This window comes from Fusarium coffeatum (assembly GCF_003316985.1).
Source record: "Fusarium coffeatum strain FIESC_28 chromosome Unknown BRIP53273_contig_302, whole genome shotgun sequence".
Lineage (NCBI taxonomy): Eukaryota > Fungi > Ascomycota > Sordariomycetes > Hypocreales > Nectriaceae > Fusarium > Fusarium coffeatum.
In genome coordinates, this window is record NW_022158091.1 from 197,870 (window position 1) to 217,509 (window position 19,640).

The 19,640-nt window shown below is 49.0% G+C and overlaps 4 protein-coding genes across 4 annotated transcripts; 3 read left to right on the plus strand and 1 right to left on the minus strand.

The window, feature by feature from the left end:
• Window positions 1–4,289: 4,289 nt before the first annotated feature.
• Window positions 4,290–5,799, plus strand: FIESC28_10381 (uncharacterized protein; the record flags this gene model as incomplete). The annotated part of the gene is made up of 3 exons (XM_031164513.1): window positions 4,290–4,695; window positions 4,746–5,081; window positions 5,135–5,799. The coding sequence occupies 3 exons, from the start codon at window positions 4,290–4,292 to the stop codon at window positions 5,797–5,799; spliced, it is 1,407 nt and encodes a 468-aa protein (XP_031011465.1).
• A 190-nt stretch (window positions 5,800–5,989) lies between these two features.
• FIESC28_10382 (uncharacterized protein) lies at window positions 5,990–7,101 on the minus strand (the record flags this gene model as incomplete). Its single annotated transcript, XM_031164514.1, has 4 exons — window positions 5,990–6,117; window positions 6,602–6,858; window positions 6,957–7,024; window positions 7,093–7,101. The coding sequence occupies 4 exons, from the start codon at window positions 7,099–7,101 to the stop codon at window positions 5,990–5,992; spliced, it is 462 nt and encodes a 153-aa protein (XP_031011466.1).
• A 3,156-nt stretch (window positions 7,102–10,257) lies between these two features.
• On the plus strand, window positions 10,258–13,716 carry FIESC28_10383 (uncharacterized protein; the record flags this gene model as incomplete). Its single annotated transcript, XM_031164515.1, has 1 exon — window positions 10,258–13,716. One exon carries the CDS (start codon window positions 10,258–10,260, stop codon window positions 13,714–13,716), a length of 3,459 nt encoding a protein of 1,152 aa, XP_031011467.1.
• Window positions 13,717–17,015: 3,299 nt separating this feature from the next.
• On the plus strand, window positions 17,016–19,364 carry FIESC28_10384 (uncharacterized protein; the record flags this gene model as incomplete). The annotated part of the gene is made up of 2 exons (XM_031164516.1): window positions 17,016–18,909; window positions 18,967–19,364. The coding sequence occupies 2 exons, from the start codon at window positions 17,016–17,018 to the stop codon at window positions 19,362–19,364; spliced, it is 2,292 nt and encodes a 763-aa protein (XP_031011468.1).
• Window positions 19,365–19,640: the final 276 nt, after the last annotated feature.

Genomic DNA, 19,640 nt, shown 5'->3' on the forward strand with positions numbered 1-19,640 from the left:
CTGGGGTGTTGGAAGTGATGACGAGGTGGGTTGATTCCAATTACATATGTATGTCTTTAGGTGAAAGGTTAATACCACATTATCGTTGCATCCAGAAGCTTTTGGGATTGCCGGCCAATGACCATTCGCGGCGCCTCCCTCCGCCGGGTCAGATTGGTTGGAATTTATGCCGAGGGGGCGAATGAGACCATCTGGTATCGTTTAGGTATTTGATCCAGTTTGCGTGAGTTTCGACATATGTAGTTTGCTTAGAATCAAATAGTTGGTTGTGACGCCACAAACAGGAACAGAATGGGAAGATTGGAGATGAGAATAAGCATGAGGGTCGTTTCAGGTGGCGAAAAGAGATGGAATTCAATTGCACATCAGACGACTGTCCTTGGCACTTGGACTGTGTCTACGAATAGGCTTCCTAAAGTGGTAAATTTGATGATCTCGAGTCCATCACAAATTATTGAAGTCAGAGAGGTTTGAGTTGAGCAAATCAGGTGGTTATTGGGGACCCGGCACTTGACGAGACTAGTGGGGCTAGAGTAGCTGAAGTGGAGAGGCTAAACTGGGATAGCGCAGGTAGAACGGGCTCTTAGGGAGATCTGTGCGTCCCCGAATAGGAAGTTCAGTGCACGTCAGGGCACGTGCACATGCGGGACTATAGATTCCCGTCAATCAGTGAGTGGGTGAGTATCCGTAGTCCCTGCCAAGCAAGCAGGCTCATCATTTACCTACTGAATTGCTCCTGCTCTTGTGCTACCTGCCTGCTCTGTTGGAGGTCCAGTCCATTACGGATACTGTAAGGCAGGCTGTTGGGAAAGTCCACCTTAGCCTGCCTCCTGTCTGCGGTAGGGGGGCTCCTGCTTAAGACAGTCAAGCTCCTCTCCTGCTGTCTTTGTTTTGCTGGCTAATACCTGCATCTGCACCTGCCTGCCTTGCCTTATGCCACGACTGAAGTTCCGATGTTCGTAGTCAACAAAATTTGTCACCATCGAAACGTCTTCTTTGATCCGCATCAATCAATGAAACTTTCTCTAGCAACTGGCATTGCAGCCGCTTTTAGCCACATATCTGCTGCTTCCACAACACAAGCAATTATCGCAGGCTTCGCCCAGACCAGTCCCATCTTAGCGCCGGGAGTATCCTCTGATCGACTTGGAGTACGGGATATGTCCCCGGAAAATCTGAACTCTTTGGCCACCCCGTGCAATTCCCATAGTCCAGCATCAATCTACGCTTTCCCTTCAATTTTTGAAGGATTGGATGTTACTGTATGCTCCTTGAGGTGACCTGGGCTAGCTATGCCTGGGTACATATGCACATATGCTGGCACCTAGCTCTTTTTCGCCTAGCAAGTGCAGCGCAGGGCAGCATGGATGAATGGTTGGATGGATGGATGGATAAGATCTGCTTGTTTCTCAACCAAGACACCACCAGCATGGAGCTTACCATGGATTCGTTTGGACACCACTCAAAAGACTTGGTGGCGTCGACGAACCTCGCTCGCTGCATGTCTCTGACTGCAGGCGATACGGTGTCTTTTCAAGTTCATGCTGAAGCAGCAGCCAGTCGGGCGGATCATATTGAGACTTTGATTGATATCTTGACAGGCAGCTACGCTACCTGCCTGCCGGGGATCCTGTACAAGGACTCTGCAATCAATTTGAGCCCAGATCCATGCTGAGCGCGGATCGTTCGTTAGAACTGAGTAGCCGGACAGCAGGTTCCTTGCTCCGGTGTCATTATTTCGGGAGGTTTTTGGGTCGCTACCACGGTACTTAATTGTGTCTTCAAGGTAGTTTCCACAAATCTGGAGAGATCTGCAATATCGATAGGCCCGGGACCCCGGCAAACGATATTTGCCAAGTGAATTCCCTTCACAATAATCTCTCATCTCTCTCAGAAGCTGTCAGAACAGACAGGGAGGCATTATCGACGCACAGACATACAACCAAATTGAAAGTCCGACCGAGGAGGGCACCGCTTAGCAATAGGCAATATACATATGCCATCAAATTGAGAACTGACCTTTTTCACCCATAACGTCCACTGAGTGGTTTGCGTTCTGACTGAACCTTGTTTTTCGAGCCCTTTACCGCATTAGGATGATCTTGCGGATATCAACCACTTTGCTTACCCACAACTTGGTTGAGGCCAGGTTGGGCTGGGAAGTCATGTACCTGTGCCACTAATTTCAAACTCTGCATGCAATGAGGTAGAAAGATCTCAGGGGAAATGGGACCTTCACACACGAATTGACTTCATCCTGCGGATATTGTCCAACGGCTGGGAATGTGACAAGAAAAGAAGAAGAGGAAGAAGAATAAACTGTTTGGTTATCGGCATCTGACCACACACCTACCTTGGAAAAGCCGAGGCCATTTTCCTCCTAAGTCATGTTGAAGTATCCGTACTCAAAACGACTTTGTCGTTTTTGGCACAGCCTGAACGTTGCTTTTTCCCTTCCTTTTCCTAAATCGGGTCGGCGGGTTCTAGGATCCAACATCCGGTGTCGAAATACTAGTACGTGCACATAACAACAAGTGGAGAGAAGGGGTAACAGTACCTGAGCTGAGACGCAATATACTGTATTTGTAACGACCCAATTCAGCATCACTATGGCACGAATCGGATTAATGGAGCGCCTCAGGGACCATGGACCAACTCTCCGGCGGCAATGCTCTGTCTCAAGATATTAAGTGGGATGGGGCATGTTATTTGTTTGCTGGGATTTTGACCTTGGGGCCCTGTTATCAAAAGTGCCCCTAGCCATTTGAGATCTTGGCTGGACGAGCATGACTTCTGATGTCCCTTTTCTTCTCAGCCCACTGAATCAGACTTTGGGCAAGTTCCGCACTGTCAATGGTTCACACTAATAAAGCTAGAACTTGACGTCTGCTGGGGACTGATGCAGGAGGGGGAGCATCACTCACGTCAACACTGATACCCCCATGCCCATCAACTCTTGGGAAGGCATCGGGGCCCCGGCTTTGCTGCCCTGGTGCCCCGGTCCCGGCATTCGTATACACACAGGGGTCATGGCCTCGTACAGTAAGCCTCACAAGCAAGAACAATTGAACTGTTGGCCAGGTCCCTCCGAAGCCACCATCACCGAACGTAGCGCGGTGGAGGTTAGAGCCACTACGTTCTGGGACGATATCCTAAAATGCAGATACCACAGTCTCTAGGAACTATTAGTTTCAACTTGGCTCCTGCCGACAGGTATAGCACCTCGGTTGCTTATCCACGTTTAAAGTACTAGTTATACTTTATGGAAAGTATCGAGTGATCTACACTACTGTACTGTGTCCCCCCGCCTGTTGAAGAATCACCCGAAAAGCAAATGCTATTTGCTCTCTTATTTCCCCCTGTTGACTCCCAGGATCTTAACCTTTGGCTTTGATCGCGGATCCCCAGTTGGCACTCCCGCTGGCCCATCACCGTCCACGGCCCTGGAGCAGGAATGTCTTGGCCGCTTTACATCAACAGACTAATGGTGCTCCTACAGTATGTACTTCTGCAGGATTGTTAGCCACCACCATCCAAGATGGACCAGAGAAGAAAAGAAGGACAATTAGTTGAGGAAGAGTCTTGGGCATCATCGATCTCTGACCTGTCGATAACCGCTCAGGTTGCTCATGTTGCACCCAACTAGCTCTGGGCCAATATAACATCCCGGTGGCGCTCCAACTGCTCAGTTGTCACCATCCATCTATTATCCACCGTTTTAGTCGTCGGTACTCAGCAGTAGTAAACCCACAAGGACAGATGCTGTATGTAAGCTAGACCACCTTGGTCGGTATACCCTCCGAATCGATCTGTATCCTTCACGCCCCCAGACGCCCCCCCTTTCCTGGTTCATGGTTTAGCTGCCGCTAGATACATTATCTTTAAGAGTGTAGACCCTTGTCTGTGTCAACCCTAGAAGTCGATCGTCTTGGGACCAAAGTCAGTCAAAAACATACCAGGGACCACATTTTGAACTGGACAAAAACTTGATCTTATTATCGCTACCACTCGGCAGCACGATTTTCCTCCCCATCGTGTGCCTTGGTCCTTATAGCAGGACTATAGGCGGCTCGATACCTTTCTTCGACCTCTGGGAAACCATCGATAAATGCCTGTCTTCACTTCATCACTTTTCACGGTTACCCTCACTGGCCTACGAAACCTCCGGGCATAGATATACTCTGCAATTTCGTCCTTTTCCAGCCAGTTGTCGTTGTCTCATACTTGCAGAAGTGTGAGACTATACAGCCAAATTTACCATCAGCACACATATCAACAACATATCGTCCATGGCTGTCGCGATTTCACCGTCCGATTGTTCGAACCCGTACTCGCTTGGTGCTGCTAATTCGTGGGAGACTTTACCTTCTGAGCCACTGTCTATGGTTGGCGTTATGTCTTACCACTACCCAGCATTCCCCTCTGAGGGCGATGAGATGGGTATGCCGCCGCCTCCGAACTTCATGCCCTCATATACAATTCCTTCACAGCAGCTTACATCCTTGCCGACGGTTAATCAGCAAGCTCCTCCACTCTTGAGCCAGCAGCATGGTATGGAAATGAAGGGGACATACCCAGCACCGAGCGCTGGTTCTTTACATTCTTCAGAACCCGATGAGCAACAGCAACAGAGCGGAAGCGCAGGGGAGAAGAAAAGGAACAAATTGGGCTACCATCGTACTTCGGTTGCTTGTGGTAAGTTAGGGTCTATTGTCGTCAGATTTTCATGTTGACTCATCTTCAAGGCCACTGCCGGCGTCGAAAGATCAGATGCATCACTTCGCCCAACGACACCCAAGGACGCTGTATCAACTGTATTCGGTTGAAGAAAGATTGCAGTTTCTTTCCTGTAGACCAGGCATCGATCGACGATTCACGGGGCAAACAGGGGTCAAGGGCATCCGCAGCACCAAAAGGGAACTCGGCAACCTCCTCCCCAGCAACACCGATCAGTAAGCCCGTGGAGCAGCCAAAGAAAGCCAAAGCGTCACTTGTCCCTTCAACGAAAAAGCCAGTTCCCATCACTGTTCCGACGACAGGGGAGACGGCTGAAGCTGCAGTGTTTCAGCCCCAAACGAGAGGTTTGTTACCTGCCTGTAGTTTGCTCGATAACCGTGTTAACCCAAAGTAACAGTTACAGCTTCAGTGCCATCTCCTACAAGCAAAACTCCCGTCGAAACTTCCAACCAGACTACAGCCAACTGGGTGATAACGGCACCCGATCAGAGCCCAAGTGCATCGTCAGAATTGAGTGCACCTTGGCAAACATATGCCTCCGGATCGCCAATGAGCCAGCAGTTCTCGCCATTTACATCTGTAGCACAATCTCCGTCTGGTTGGCCTCCTGGAAACTCGGAACCATTACCTCAGGGGAATGTTGATATGGGTATCTGGGGTCAGTTTGCGCCGCCGGCACGGTCCATGTCGTATGGGGGAGAACCCTTGGGTAGTAACCACCCTTCCCAGTACTCGATGGTGGCACCAGGACGGCAGTTCGATCGAAGACTGTCTGCATTATCCGACGCATATACTACTTCCATGGACGGCGTGATGCCTGGATACGACAGCTCGAATATGAATACACCCGTCTCCTTCCCTGTTGGAGCAGTACCTGCGAACTACACAACATGGGATCAGACGAATGCATATACCGACTATACATATATGAAGGGCCAAGAAGCCTATGGCGATGGCTGGTCGCATGCAAATAGGAGCCAGGATCACCGGCTTCAAATAGCCAACAATGGACAGCAAGTGATGAATAACGCGCCACCCATGAATTTATATCAAACTCAATAACGATAGCATACAGTATAGCAAAAATTGTATACATATATGGAAAGGAGGCGAAAGCTAGTGTTTTGTTTTACTATCTCACAGAGGAGGTTATATGCATTAAGTATAATACATTAATAATAACACCTTTCGCGTTGGCCTAGAATGGCCTTTGCATCTAATACATGGTTCTAATTAAGAACACATATTCGTTTCAGTTCCAATCAGACACCGATTGTTTCTGGTGTTGCCCATAAGTCCATTCGTCGAGCATGGTGAACTGCTGAGGATCCATGGGTGTGTCTAAGGTGAGAAGGAGACGTCCCTTCAGTGTCTGTACCACTACCCATCATAGGCTTATATAGCAAGAGGGCCTTGCTAACCATAAATATCTACCTATTTAACAATCTTATGTTTTGTGTTCTATGACTTCTCCTAGCTCTTACACTACATGCGAAATGATTCTAGATAGGACTATCGAACTACTTCGCTTGATGTTATGTATATTAACATAATGCCTCTAGAGTATCGCTCGAACTTCGTTGATTCATGGGCAAAGAGCAACTGGAACAGGGACAACCTACACAGCCAGCGCTGACGGAAAGTGCACCGTTCCTCTCAGTTAAACACCTATATTCGTGTGCATTATAAGTACCTTACAGCTTGAAACACCGCCGATTATAATCCTGCCAAACTAAAAAAGGATTCCGACTCAAACACGATTAAAATTCCAATCTAACATAATACCATCATGAAACCAGACGCCAGGTCAAGACCATCAAAGTAATATAAGCACTCAGACTCAGCATCGTTAGCAACAACACACTGTTCCCACTCGTCCTGAACTTCCTCTTCAAAGACCCATCGGCACTTTCTGATGTGAAGAATTGGTTCTGGCCCTCGTACCGACGGTAGATGGCAACTAGCATGACAGCGACTCCATACACAGCGAATAGAGCGCCTATGGCGTAGAACTCTTCAGTGAAGACTTTGAGAATGATGAGGGCGAATGAGAATTGACCGAGGGCTGTGCGAACGTATGCACCTTCAAAGGTACGCTGAGCCGCTCTGATTTCAACGAGTCTATGTGTGTCAGTTACACTCCTTGTAGTTGTTGACCGGACTTGGGTCACTCGACGCGGTAATGCCGGTCACTGAGTGACGTGAGCCGATTGACTTACTCTTGGGTTGTCAGAACGACGGATCGCGCCCTATGAAGACGCAAATGAAATGTCTCGTCCGGATGAGGCTATTTCCAAAAGCATGCTCAGTATACTAGACAATTCTCGGGCGCATAGTTTGGTTATGGCGACAAACCTGGAACATGGCGGGCGAGCCGAGATGGCGCCTCAGCGCCGTGACAAGTACGTGTTGCGGTGACGGAAAAGCAGGAGTAAGAGGTTATGTATTCTAGTTGACCCTGCGGTTTGTATGTGGTGAATGATAGAGTCGGCTCTTGAGTGAGGATGAGAGGGTATTATGAGGCTTGATTCAGTTTAGTGGCTGAAGGTGTCATGGGCCGCCTGTTTGACATCCATGTCACGCTCACGGGTAGGCAAGCAAGCAAGCACTTGACTTAACCAATGTAAAATCTTTGCTTCATTATCTGATGAATATTGAAAGAGGCATAAATATTTGAGGTTCTATTAGTCTTCCTCCTTCCTTCTTGCTGATTTTGTTGGTATTGCTAATTTGACGCTGTGCAGTAAGTTGCTGTGCTTCACTGGCACCTGCCCAGAGTCAGGACATGACTGTCAATCCAAGGTTGAACAGGGAGGAACGAGTCTCCAACGGAAACCAACCATCACGTGCCTATCCAATCCGTCCGTCCTACAGCTCTTCCTGATGATTCCTGGTTCAATACCATAAAAAGAAACAAAACATTTCATACCAATAAACGAAATAATCTTGGAGATAAGCTGAAATCTGCATCGTTCGATATCATAATGCACAGCCACGACCTGAACCCAACTCATATCTTTCATACAACGTCAAACAAGCTTCTGGAGTTTATCACCCTTCAATAAGACATGCACAGCCTCAAGCCTAAACTCGGTCATAAAATTCATCTTGGACAAGCGAGCTGTTAAGCTTAGACCAGCACAGCACAGCTCATCTCATCGCGATTCTGATTTCGGCCTCCACAAGTCGCGCAATGGTTGCCCAATCAAGAACCCAATCACAGCATATGACAGGACAGCACCTGGAAAACTGGAGAATGGGTGCTGCAGAGTTACATACTACATACAGTAGCATGTTGCCCTGCAGTACTGTTTGTACATGCTCTCCTACAACGTCACATTTGGATCATCTTATCGACAACGGGATTGGCTCAGCATCTCGTTTTTCAGCTGCTGCTGCTCACATTCCGATACGATCCCATCAAAAGTACAGTACAGTACAGTACAGCGGTGACTGGACAAGACGGCTGCACTGCCAAAAGAAGCTAAAAGACCTGATCTAATAACGCCCTCACGTGTCATCTCATCGGATCAAAGAAACGGCACCTGCTTCGACCCAGCATAAACAGCATATGGGAATATCATTAGGTGCCAGAAGCCTGTCAATACTACGGAGAATTATGTTCCCAGAAGTTATTGCATAAAAGATGATGGCTTTGTGATCGACAGTTGTCAGTTCCTGACACACTGATGCATCCACTGGTACCCGGTAGGCTGTGCATGTCGCGACTCCAGTCTCAGCCTCAAGACGAAGTGGAAAAACCTACCAGCTTCTAATGAAGCTATCTATGTTTCTGCCTGAAGTCTGCAGCTCAATGTTTCAACCAAAGGGTTGAGAGATTTAGATGGTTCAGCAATGACCAATGTTGAGGTAGAACTGTCTTGCTCAAATGTGCCTTGTGCCTTGCTATGTGAGACCAGTCTCAGATCGGCAGTGACATCAGATCAGAACAGAACAGACCAGAAAACCCTACAAGGCTGACCAAGTATGGTCTAGTACGACATAACAAGACAATCAGTGACTGTTCGCAAAAAGGCGACTGACGTCCTACCTCGAGGTCGAGCGAAGACCGGCAGTGCTGCTACGCTTACACACACTAGATACTCAAAGTCGGAAATAGGAAAAAGCCTAGGGACGTCTCCAGAACTCTGAGTGGTCAAATGATGGAGAGCTGGAACAAGGGTCTCTCTGTTGCGTGGGGCTTGGGCGAAATGCGCCTCGGTACCAGAGCCCCCCATTGAGAACGCCTCGTGGAGATGGTCCTGGCACGATAAACGAATACCAGTGCCTTTGGCTGGTTATTGGTGTCTGGATTGAGTCCTGCAACATCTGGTAATCCCATCTTCATAGACATCAAACACCCGTTTCTCCAGCGGCCCGCCCAAGTCCATTTACAACCCTGCCCTGCAGCAAGGCGGTCCTCCACCCTCCAACAAGTTGCATCACACAAGCGCCTGGACTGGGGGATCAGAGATTGGGGATTCGGAAAACAGGCTGTACCACCATCGAGGTATGTACAGTACAGTGACAGTACGGTATGTATGTCACGCCTGCGCCTACAACGCCCCTCGTTTTGTTCTCGACCCGACCAACTACCGCACGATCTTACCGCCTTCGTCTGGATTTCTCTTAGGCAAAACGCTGGCTCTCATTGATCAAGTCAAGCCTCATCTCTATTTGGTTCTGCCATAGTCCCTCCTCTCAAGTCTGCCCTTCAGTCTGCCTCTGTCCTGCCCTTGACTTTGCCTTTTGCACTTGCACTTGCACTTCACTTCACATTGTTCCCGTAGGCCGCCAACGTTCCCTGCATTCATTTGTCTTCATTTCAATCGCAGGCCGTCCTGTGAGCCATATCGACTTACAGTGACATCCTCACCCCATAATCCGTTTTGACAAGCAACCGCCGTCCTGCTGCTCGAGACTTGGCCTGAGCTGCCCCCAACCTCGAATCTATCAGAACATACCTACGTGCTACGGTCTGCGGTGTTATCATATCTTGTGCCTTCTATATCTGTCTATCTGTGGGTTCCAACCTTTATTGCTTGCCGGGTCGATACCCTGGGCTAACTAAGCACATGGGATAGGCAAGCAGTACTGTACTGTACCTTTTTAGCAGGGGCCTCTAAGCGCTCTTTGATCCGCTTTCGCGCGCAACGCCGCGTTCCAACTTCAGCCCTTTTCCCCTCCTCTCTTTTCCCTTTTGCAACTCTTCGATCAAGAAATACTACACTGCAATCCTGTCGCTTGACGGTTTCATATCATATCTGATCTGCTGGCGGACTCTGCTTTATACCCACGTTTATGAGCCGCCACGAACCGTTGGACTTCAACGGCGTTTCTCTCTGCAGTTCCGAATAGTTTCTACTGCGCCGGAGCTGATCCACTCCACCTCACATCCTCCACATTATCACTTTGAAGGCTATGTTCTCCAGCCTGTGATCGGACATTGGGAACTCACCCAGTCGAGGCTCACTCACTGCATATATACTTCCGCTCCTCCCACCTCTCTTAATCGCAATCATGGCTTCAACTTTTGATGTAACCCTTGCCAGTCTTCATGACAAAGACAACCGCTCTACTCAGCCCTACTCTACCTCGGACCAGCAAGTATCAACGTCGTCTTTCGGTTCGAACCAACTGCTGCCCACGTTGTCGCATAACGATAACGACTCGCTTTCTCCGATCAATTACCTTGAGACACCAGACTCAACTTCTAGTCTGGGTCAATACCAACCGAGTGACTTCAGCGACCTTGACGACGACCCGTTCTTTGGTACCGACTTCAATGCCGATGGAGGCGCTCCCAACTTTCTAGGACAGAACATTACCGGACTGGATCAACCTCTGGGCCAAGACCTTATGCTAGACAAGGATCAGGACGTCGATTCTGGCACATATCCGTTTACGCCTGAACAAACAGCATCGGTGCATGCTACACCACCGCAGAGCGACCTTACCTACGCTATCAGAGGATCTGCACCATCTGGGTTACCCAACTGTATCTCACCACAAGAGATCCAGAAACGTTTTAACCCCCCTCCAATTAATACGCGCACTTCTGAATTGACACCCAGTCAGAGTAGTAGCTGTCTGTCTAGCGAAGACGGCGCAGCACCTGGTGTTTCTACCATGACCAGTCCTCGCGTTACCGTCTCCATGTGGGGTACCCATACTGAGACTCCGGTCCACTCCGCCGTTGAGCGCAGCTTTGATGATAGCCCTACTACCGTGCGTGGTGGGTTTGAATCGGCGGGTGATTTGATATCTCCTGGAGGCAACACTTCAACCCGTGATTCTTCCGGCAAATGGCAGCGAAATCTATCGACAGGCCAAGCTGGTCTCGACCCCAACAACCGCTCCTCGGACGAAGTGCCAAGCATTAATGAGCTTGCCAGAAATCGAAAGGAAGATGAACGTAAAGAGCTTGTGGATGACTGGTTGACCGATAAGCTCAACGACCTCTCAGTCAAACCAGATGATAACTCACGCGACCAAATCAATGAATTGAACTCAAAGCGAGATGATCCGAATAATAGTGAAATCCCCGTTGGTCGCGAAACCGAAAACAGATTCATCCCTGGCCAGACTTATTATCGTGACCATGGCGAGATGAACCAGCAAGATCGCGACATCATCGCTGCTGACCGCAACTGGGCCGATGCCCCGATGTTCCCTTCAATCACTCATGGAAGGAATCAGCCCGAGACGTCAGCGGCTGCCATGGAAAGGTTCGAGCGAATGTATCGTGACACTGACTCTATTTTGTCAAGAGCTGCAACTTGGGGAACTCGTCGCCGAAGCCTTCCCAGTATTGCTGACCTCGACATGGCACAAGGCACAAGCGGCGGTCTTTTGAAAAAGCTCTCGACTAGCCGAGAGAGCAGATCCAGCAAGCCAGGAAGTCTTCTCGAAAACCTCCGAGGCCTGGTACGCCGCCCGAGCGCATCTCAACTTCTTAAACGCACGCGTAGCAGCGGCAATGATGACGACAGTCTACCGAGTAGTGAAGATAGAGGAAGCCAGGACTCGAAGCGTGATAGCCTTTCCAAGCGAGGGGATAGTGTCACTCACCTTGCGCCTCCGAACCGCATGGGTAGCTGGGGCAAGAAACCCACGCCTTCCATCAACACCGCTATCGCATCTATGGGCAGTAATATTGCATCCATCGGTACCACGCACACTCGGAGCGGATCGGTCAGTGCCAGTGGTACGCCTGGCGGATCTATCACATCCCCAAAGAGCCCCTTTGGCGGTCTCTCGGTCAAGAATACCCTCCGCCGCGCCCGGAGTAAATCTGAACTCCCTAAACCTTCACCGAACGGTTTGCAATCGGAAAGCCACTCGACCCTCGTGTCGATGTGGAAGCGGGAGACGGGCGGACCGCCTGTGGCGGCTCTCGCTAAGTCTAAGCAGGTCGATTTGGATGACGATGAGGAGGACGACGACGATTTTGGCGACGAAGCTGATATGAGAACAAACCCCAATGTTATTGATAATATCACTCCGAACCTTGAAGGCTTCCAACAACATATCATTGACTTGAACCCAAGTCTGGCTACGACCAACACGTTCCTTGTTGATCGAATCGCTTACCACCAGGTCCAAAGATACAAATATCTGCTCAAAAACAAGGTTACCCACATGGGCCTGGGGGCAGCATGCGACTCTGGTATTATGTGTGCGGCCCGAGACGGCTCAGCTGTCCTTCTGGATCAGAACAAGAACATCCGAGAGCTGGATCCCCTTTCATCTCCAAACGACGAGGACGATGGATCGCTAGGTGAGGGTGCTATAAATACCGAGAGCTTCCCCCAAGATATTCCGATGCCTCCGACTACCCACCTCCCAGCAGAGTTTGAGTGCCGCCTCTGCTATGCCAAAAAGAGGTTTATGAAGCCATCCGACTGGACTAAGCATGTCCATGAGGATGTGCAACCTTTTACGTGCACTTGGGATAAATGCCCAGGACCAAAAATGTTCAAGCGCAAAGCTGATTGGGTTCGTCATGAAAACGAAGGCCACCGGCAACTCGAATGGTGGACATGTGATGTAGAAGCTTGCCACCACCAGTGTTATCGCCGGGACAATTTCCTTCAGCACCTCGTACGAGAACACAAGTACCCTGAGCCCAAGGTCAAGAGCAAAGCTGCCATAAAGAAGGCTGGTGGCTCTGAACCCACATGGCAGAAAGTCGAGCAATGCCACCACGAGACTACAAAGAAGCCTCAGGATGAGCCTTGCCGCTTCTGCGGAAAGACATTCCCTACATGGAAGAAGCTGACGGTGCACTTGGCCAAGCACATGGAGCAAGTATCGTTGCCTGTGCTCCGGCTTGTAGAGGCTAAAGCCAGCGAGCTCAGTGCAGACACTATCATCAGTCCAGTGCAAGACCCTCCGCCACGCAATCCCTTAACTACGCCTACGCCTATCGAGCAGACCGGCCCACCTATTCAATTTCCAGTGGGAGGTCAACAACATATACCACAGGGAAGCCAGCATATGTATCAGAGTCCAAATCCGATGGCATACCCTGTCATGTCAACTGATCCTTATCAGCAACAACAGCAGCAGCAGGGTTTCTACGCCGAACAGTTTGGCAACGTTGGTAACGTCAGCCACACCTTTCCATCAGCTCATGCAGAGATGGGAATGCATCCCATGAACCATCAGAATTACAATACCCCGATGCAGGGCATGAATATGACGAGTGCAGGCTACCAACAAAACACCAACGCCTTCATGATGCCCAGCAATGGACTAGACTCATACAATCACATGAACGCTCTAGGCCTTCAGAACCATGGCATGTCCGCCGGATCAATGCCAATGGTGTATGAAGGGATCACAGACCCGTCAAGCGGAAATGGAAGCCCTTTCAGCGGGCAGGGATCTATTTCTCCCTACTCTCACTCGCCAAATATGAATGCTAATACCAGCAATGGTATGTGGAACGACAGACGCATGGCTGGATTCCAGTGAGGATATTCTGTATCGCATATTCTGTTGGAGTTCAAAGTGGATGAACAGAACCCGTTACCAATCTGGAACGCAAAAATGGGGGAGGAGGAAACTATGTTTGGATACTATGATGATTCTTACGGCAACGAATTTGTTTTTTGGGGAGTTTTTACAGGCGATAGCCTTGTTCTTGTTTCTGATATTGTTGTTGCTCGGTTGAATAGACTGACCTTGCGGTTTCGTTGGAGGGGCCACTACGGAGGCGAGTGGACGATGCGATATTCGGTGTGGAGCGTTTGATATTGAAGGATTCTAGGGTGAAGACTTTGGAGAAGGGATCCAGAAAGGCAGGATATGGCGCTTCGGGTACTTTTATGAAGGAATAATGTCTTCTAGACTCTTTGATCTGCACCTTGGCATTTCTAAATATACCAAAGACACAACTGCAAACCGGTTCTTTTGGACAGTATTCGAGAGGCTCAGCGGAGGCCGCCTAACGCGTGTGCAAAGTGATTACGAGTCCTCGGGTCAAGTAGTCTGCTGTTAGCAGGGGATACATGACTACGGATGGGACCATCCAAGGATGGGTTAAGCTAAGCTTTTGGCAGTAAAAGGGGCTTGGAGGAAGATGGATCCAGAACAACGAAGCAGTGGGGAATAATACCGCGGCAATTAGACATGATATTGTATACAATGCAGTGCGGGTTTTGTATTGATTACTCTGAAAGTGCAACGTTTAATTGATTCAACGGTCTCGTGGGATGCAAACTTGTCAGATTTCCGAGATGAAGTTTATGTGCTTTTAGTGTTGTTAATGAGCATGAACCCTTTATCTAGGTTGATCTGTGTAATTTCCTCTTAATGGAACTGTCCCAGCCCAAGGTAAGCAGGCAACTACAATCGACCAGGGATTCTCTGTTGGTGGCTAGGATAGATTGGATTACCGAGATTTGCAATTGACTGGTCTTGTGGACAATTGATAGGCGGTATTGAACGATCGGGACGTTTGTTTCTATGTATGGAATATTAGAGCAGAACAAGTATAGATACAGTGCATACGCACGCTACGGAGTATATGGCAATAATAAGATCTGAGATAATTAAATGTTGGCGGCCAAGACGGTGGTGGCGCTGGGGTCTTGTTTCTGCGAGATCATCTCCAGTCAGTGCTTCCATGCTAGAGTGAAGCCGCCTGTAGACTTGAGATTTTAGTGGTGAAGATCCAATTGAGTCAGTAACAAGATTTTATGACACAGCCAAGTTTTGGATCTTGTGACGCTGAGTTACAGAGTGTGAGTTAGTCGACACATGACATAAAACAGGACAGATGCAGACCTGGGACATGATATGTATTAGACTATGATGCCAGGTACTATGTACTCTGTAGGCTGGGCAAAGTACCACCTGCAGATTTGAGTATACGAATAATAAAGTAAGCGATGGATCGTTAATTAATTTATTGACTCGATGGGGGTTGCTCCTTGTGAAGAGTGAGGACGAGAATGGAAGCTTGGACATGGGACCTGGCTGGGGGTACAGGTAATTATGGTAATAGTAGTTCCACTGTGTATCCATTTAGTGCAGAGTTGTTGAAAAGATCGATCTTCATCTTGTTAGCAAGCGTTTGGAAAAGGTTTATAGATCGAAAGTAGTATTTTTGTGTAGTGTATAAGTTGGATATTACTATGAACGGCATATGGATCTGTAAATCTCTTTAGAAAGGAGGCTTGCAACGGTGGAGTAAGACTATAAGTTTATTATTAGTAGTATTGTCTCAGTCAACGACAGTCAACAGTTGAGTAAAACTGATGCCCAAAAGTAAGATGTTTCTTTCCAGAACAAACTCGCGATGATATCTTCATACCTAATGCAAAGACATCGACACGCATTCTTCACTCGATCAAGTCATGCTTCCGTCCTGTCCTGTCCTGTCCTTGGCCTTTGGACTGGAACTGGCCTGGTTGGTTGGTTTCAGAAGAAGCTGGGGTTGATTTTAGCTTGGCCTGCCTTGGCGTGACTGGTCAGCCTTCCGCGAGGGAAACCCCTGTAGGGACAAGCCAGGTCTTAGTCTAGCGCCCATGATTGGCAGAGGTGATACCGCTGGAAATACCCGATCCACTGTAAATGGCCCCTGCATCCTTCAGCGAACCACTAACATGTCTCGGCCCCCTGGTGAAGACGCGTCAGGGATCGGGGTTTGGCGTCTCAGGGGTTCAAGTTCAAGACCCAAGACCAAGACTTTTTTGGTGGATGGTTCGATGGTTCATCCATTCAGAATTGTCATTCGGGTTCTTGTAAGGGGGACCCTGCAGACCTCGTAGTTGGAGAGACTCCAGGCGTGAGGCCCTGGAGTCTGCTGGCAGAGTTCCTCACTCGCTCCTTCTCCAGCATAACCCGTCCCGGAGGCCTGGAGGCAGGTGGCCCCGGGCGTCTCTACAACCTCTTCACCCCCTTCTCATCCACTGCAAACCTTGCATCTCCTTGGCTTCCTTGCTCGTCTCGTCTATCCTTTCTCCTCTCGGGCAATTTCTCCTCTTTTTTCGAACCTGGGTATTGCTCTTGCTTATCTTATTCCTATTCTGCGCTTTCTCTTTTCTCCCTCCCTCCTCCTCCTCTCTTCCATCGTCTCTATTTGTTACATTTGTCTCGAGTAAAACATCATAAGCGTTTTCGATTTTGATTCTTTCCAACTCTCGCACACTCTCTCATCGATTTGTCATTTGATTTTATTGTCCAAGAAAGGACAGGACATGCTGCTTCCTTTGCGGCATTGTCGACTACTAGCCTCTCATTTCAGCGTCACATAGACAAGCAACTCTAACTTAGACTGAGCTCAGCTCAAACGACGACTTCTTCCGTCCTCGAAAACAAGAGACTCTTGTCTCACGAAACGACACCCACGAACGACTTTAACGCCGGCACGTTGGACATTCACGGGTTCCAAGGCAATTCGTTGCCCTTCATCTTCTATTCTTTCCAGGTTGATCCTCGGCCATCTTTTGTGCGCGTGCTTGCACTGCTTGCCGACCACCTTTGAGATATCTTCTTGATCTCAGACACTCCCTGTTTTTCTTTCTAAATCAGCTTCCATATCTTTTTTCCATACATCGTCTCTTTGATACCATTCCTTAAGGTCCTTCTCTTATAAACGACTTTCCAACTATTTCTTGATCTTTCCTACTTGATATCCCATCTTTCCTTGGATATATCAGCAATCTATCACGATATCAACTTCCCGAAGCCGAATCCTCGATCAATTCCGAACGAGCCACGAATTTCCCGTATTTCTGTAGTATTATCTTGCACGACATACATTCAAAATGACTCGACTTCACTCCAACTGGAGCGCCTGGAAGGTGGCCATGACGGCCGCGACTCTCGTCACTGGAGTTCTGGGCGACAGCATTCTCAGGACATCTGGCGTCACCGACTGTGGTTCCGATCCTGGCATCAAGATCGAAAAGCTTGACATCAGCTACGACAATGACAAGCAGGTCGTTACCTTCGACGTCTCCGGTACCAGCGAGAAGGAGCAGAACGTTTCTGCTATTCTTGAGGTAAACGCATACGGCCGCAAGGTTTACGAGAACTCTATCAACCCTTGCAGCTCCGATACTCCCATTCCTCAGCTTTGTCCACTTCCCAACACACACTTTGCCGCTCAAGGTACCCAGGATATCAAGCCGGAATGGGCCAACCAAGTTCCTGCCATCGCATTCCAGGTTCCCGATATCTCGGCTCAAGCAACCCTCAGACTGGTGACCATCGATGACCCTGACAAACAGGTCGCGTGCTTCCAAACTCGGGTCAACAATGGAAAGACTGCTTCGGTCCCAGCTGTCACTTACGTCTCTGTTGGTGTTGTTGGTGCTGCTCTCCTTGTCTCGGGTGCTTCTGCTGCTTCATCTACCCTGAGTGGAACTGCAGGCGCTGGTAATGCTGGTGGTGCTCCCAGCCCTAGCTTTGCCCAAACTCTTGGCTGGTTTCAGGGCATGGCCATGAACGGTATGCTTTCCGTGGACTACCCTCCCGTGTATCGCAGCTTTGTCAAGAACTTCGGTTTCTCTGCGGGTATGATTCCCTGGGGATCTCTCCAACGGTCGATTGACAGCATGCGTAACTCGACTGGAGGTGATCTCACCAACGACAGCTTCGACCTCCTCAGGAATGCTACTCTTGTCTTCTCCGATAACTCTACCAGCACTCCCGAGGACCACTCCTACAAGGTCAAGCGCGCCTTCAACACCTTCGAATCACTGGCCAACCTCGCCATCCGCGGTATTGAGACCTCAATGGATAATGCAACAGAAGGTGATGCCTCAACTGCTGCTCAGGGTCAGACTCTATCCGTTTCTGGTATCTCGGCCTTCGTTCAACAATACAGTGTTCCCAAATCCAACACATTCATGATGGTTCTTCTGATTGTCGCTATCATCATTGCAGTCATCATCGTCGGCATTCTCCTCGTCAAGGCTATCCTTGAGTTCTGGGCTCTTTTTGGCAACTTCCCTCAGTCTCTAGCCGGTTTCCGAGAGCATTACTGGGGATCCATTGCTCGAACTATCACACACTTGATTCTTGTTCTTTACGGTATCTGGGTCTTGTATTGTGTCTTCCAGTTCACAGTCGGTGATTCATGGCTTGCGCAGACCTTGGCTGGTGTCACCCTTTTTCTGTTTACTGCTATTCTGGCCTGGTTTACTTGGAAGATCTTTTCCACTGTCAAGAGGCTCAGGAGCACTGAGGGTAACGCTGACGCATTGTACAACGACAAGCAGTACTGGGTCAAGTACTCTCTGTTCTACGAATCCTACAAGAAGGAGTACTGGTGGATCTTCATCCCCACCATTGTTTACCTTTTCGCAAAGGGGTGCACTCTTGCTGTTGGCGATGGCCACGGCTTTGCCCAAACCATTGCCCAGCTAGTGGTGGAGTCCATCATGCTCGCACTGCTCATCTTTACTCGACCCTTTGAACGGAAGTCGAGCAACGTCATCGGCATTTCCATCCAAACCGTTCGCGTCCTGTCAGTGGCTTGCATCTTGATCTTTGTCCACGAGCTCAAGATCCCACAAGACAGCAAGACAATTGCCGGAGTGGTTCTGATCGCTATTCAGTCGGCTCTGACTGGTCTCCTGGTCATTCTTATCATCTGGAACGCCATCAATGTTCTCGTCAAGGAGAACCCCCACCGCAAGCGAAGAAAGGAGATGGGTAAGTCTTTCTGGAACCAGCCGCCCTATACAAGCTATTTACTGACCCAATCTACAGAAAAATCCAAGCGTGAAATGGACACCCTCACCCCTCTGGATGCTCGCAACTCTCTCCTTCTCGATCGCAAGGACAACAACATCTCCATGTTCTCCATGCCTGCACCTCAAGAAAAGGGCCCGCAACACTCCATGTCTCCTGATCAGTACCACGATACCGAGGCAGGTTACCGCCAACCCAACTACCTGTCTTCAAGCCCTCCCACAAATCGCAATCTGACCAACATGGACCATGACTCTCAGAACTTGATGGGCAATGCCGCGCCTCCAGGTTGGAGCCAACGAGATCCTAGCCCCGTAGGACTAGGACGCCACGACTCTGGGGATATGAACTACTATCAGCAGCAACCTCAGCAGCCATACGGATATGGAAACGGAGGCGGATATAGAGGGTTCTAAGCAACTGGCAACGGTTGATACTCAGATCCATAACGCATTTCATAATCTGTCTAAAAAAATCTTGTACAAATAATGCCTACGCTGTCCTCTTATATGGGATCTACAGCTGGTTGTACAAAACAAAACCAAAAGATACTCTACATCTGGACTGGGTATCTTTTCTTTATATTTTCGGGGACGAGTTGGGAAGTACTCAAGGTTTACAGCGAAAGACTTTGTTTACCACGGAAGCGCATCACATCATTCATTTTTGTCAATAGAACCTTTTAACTCTGC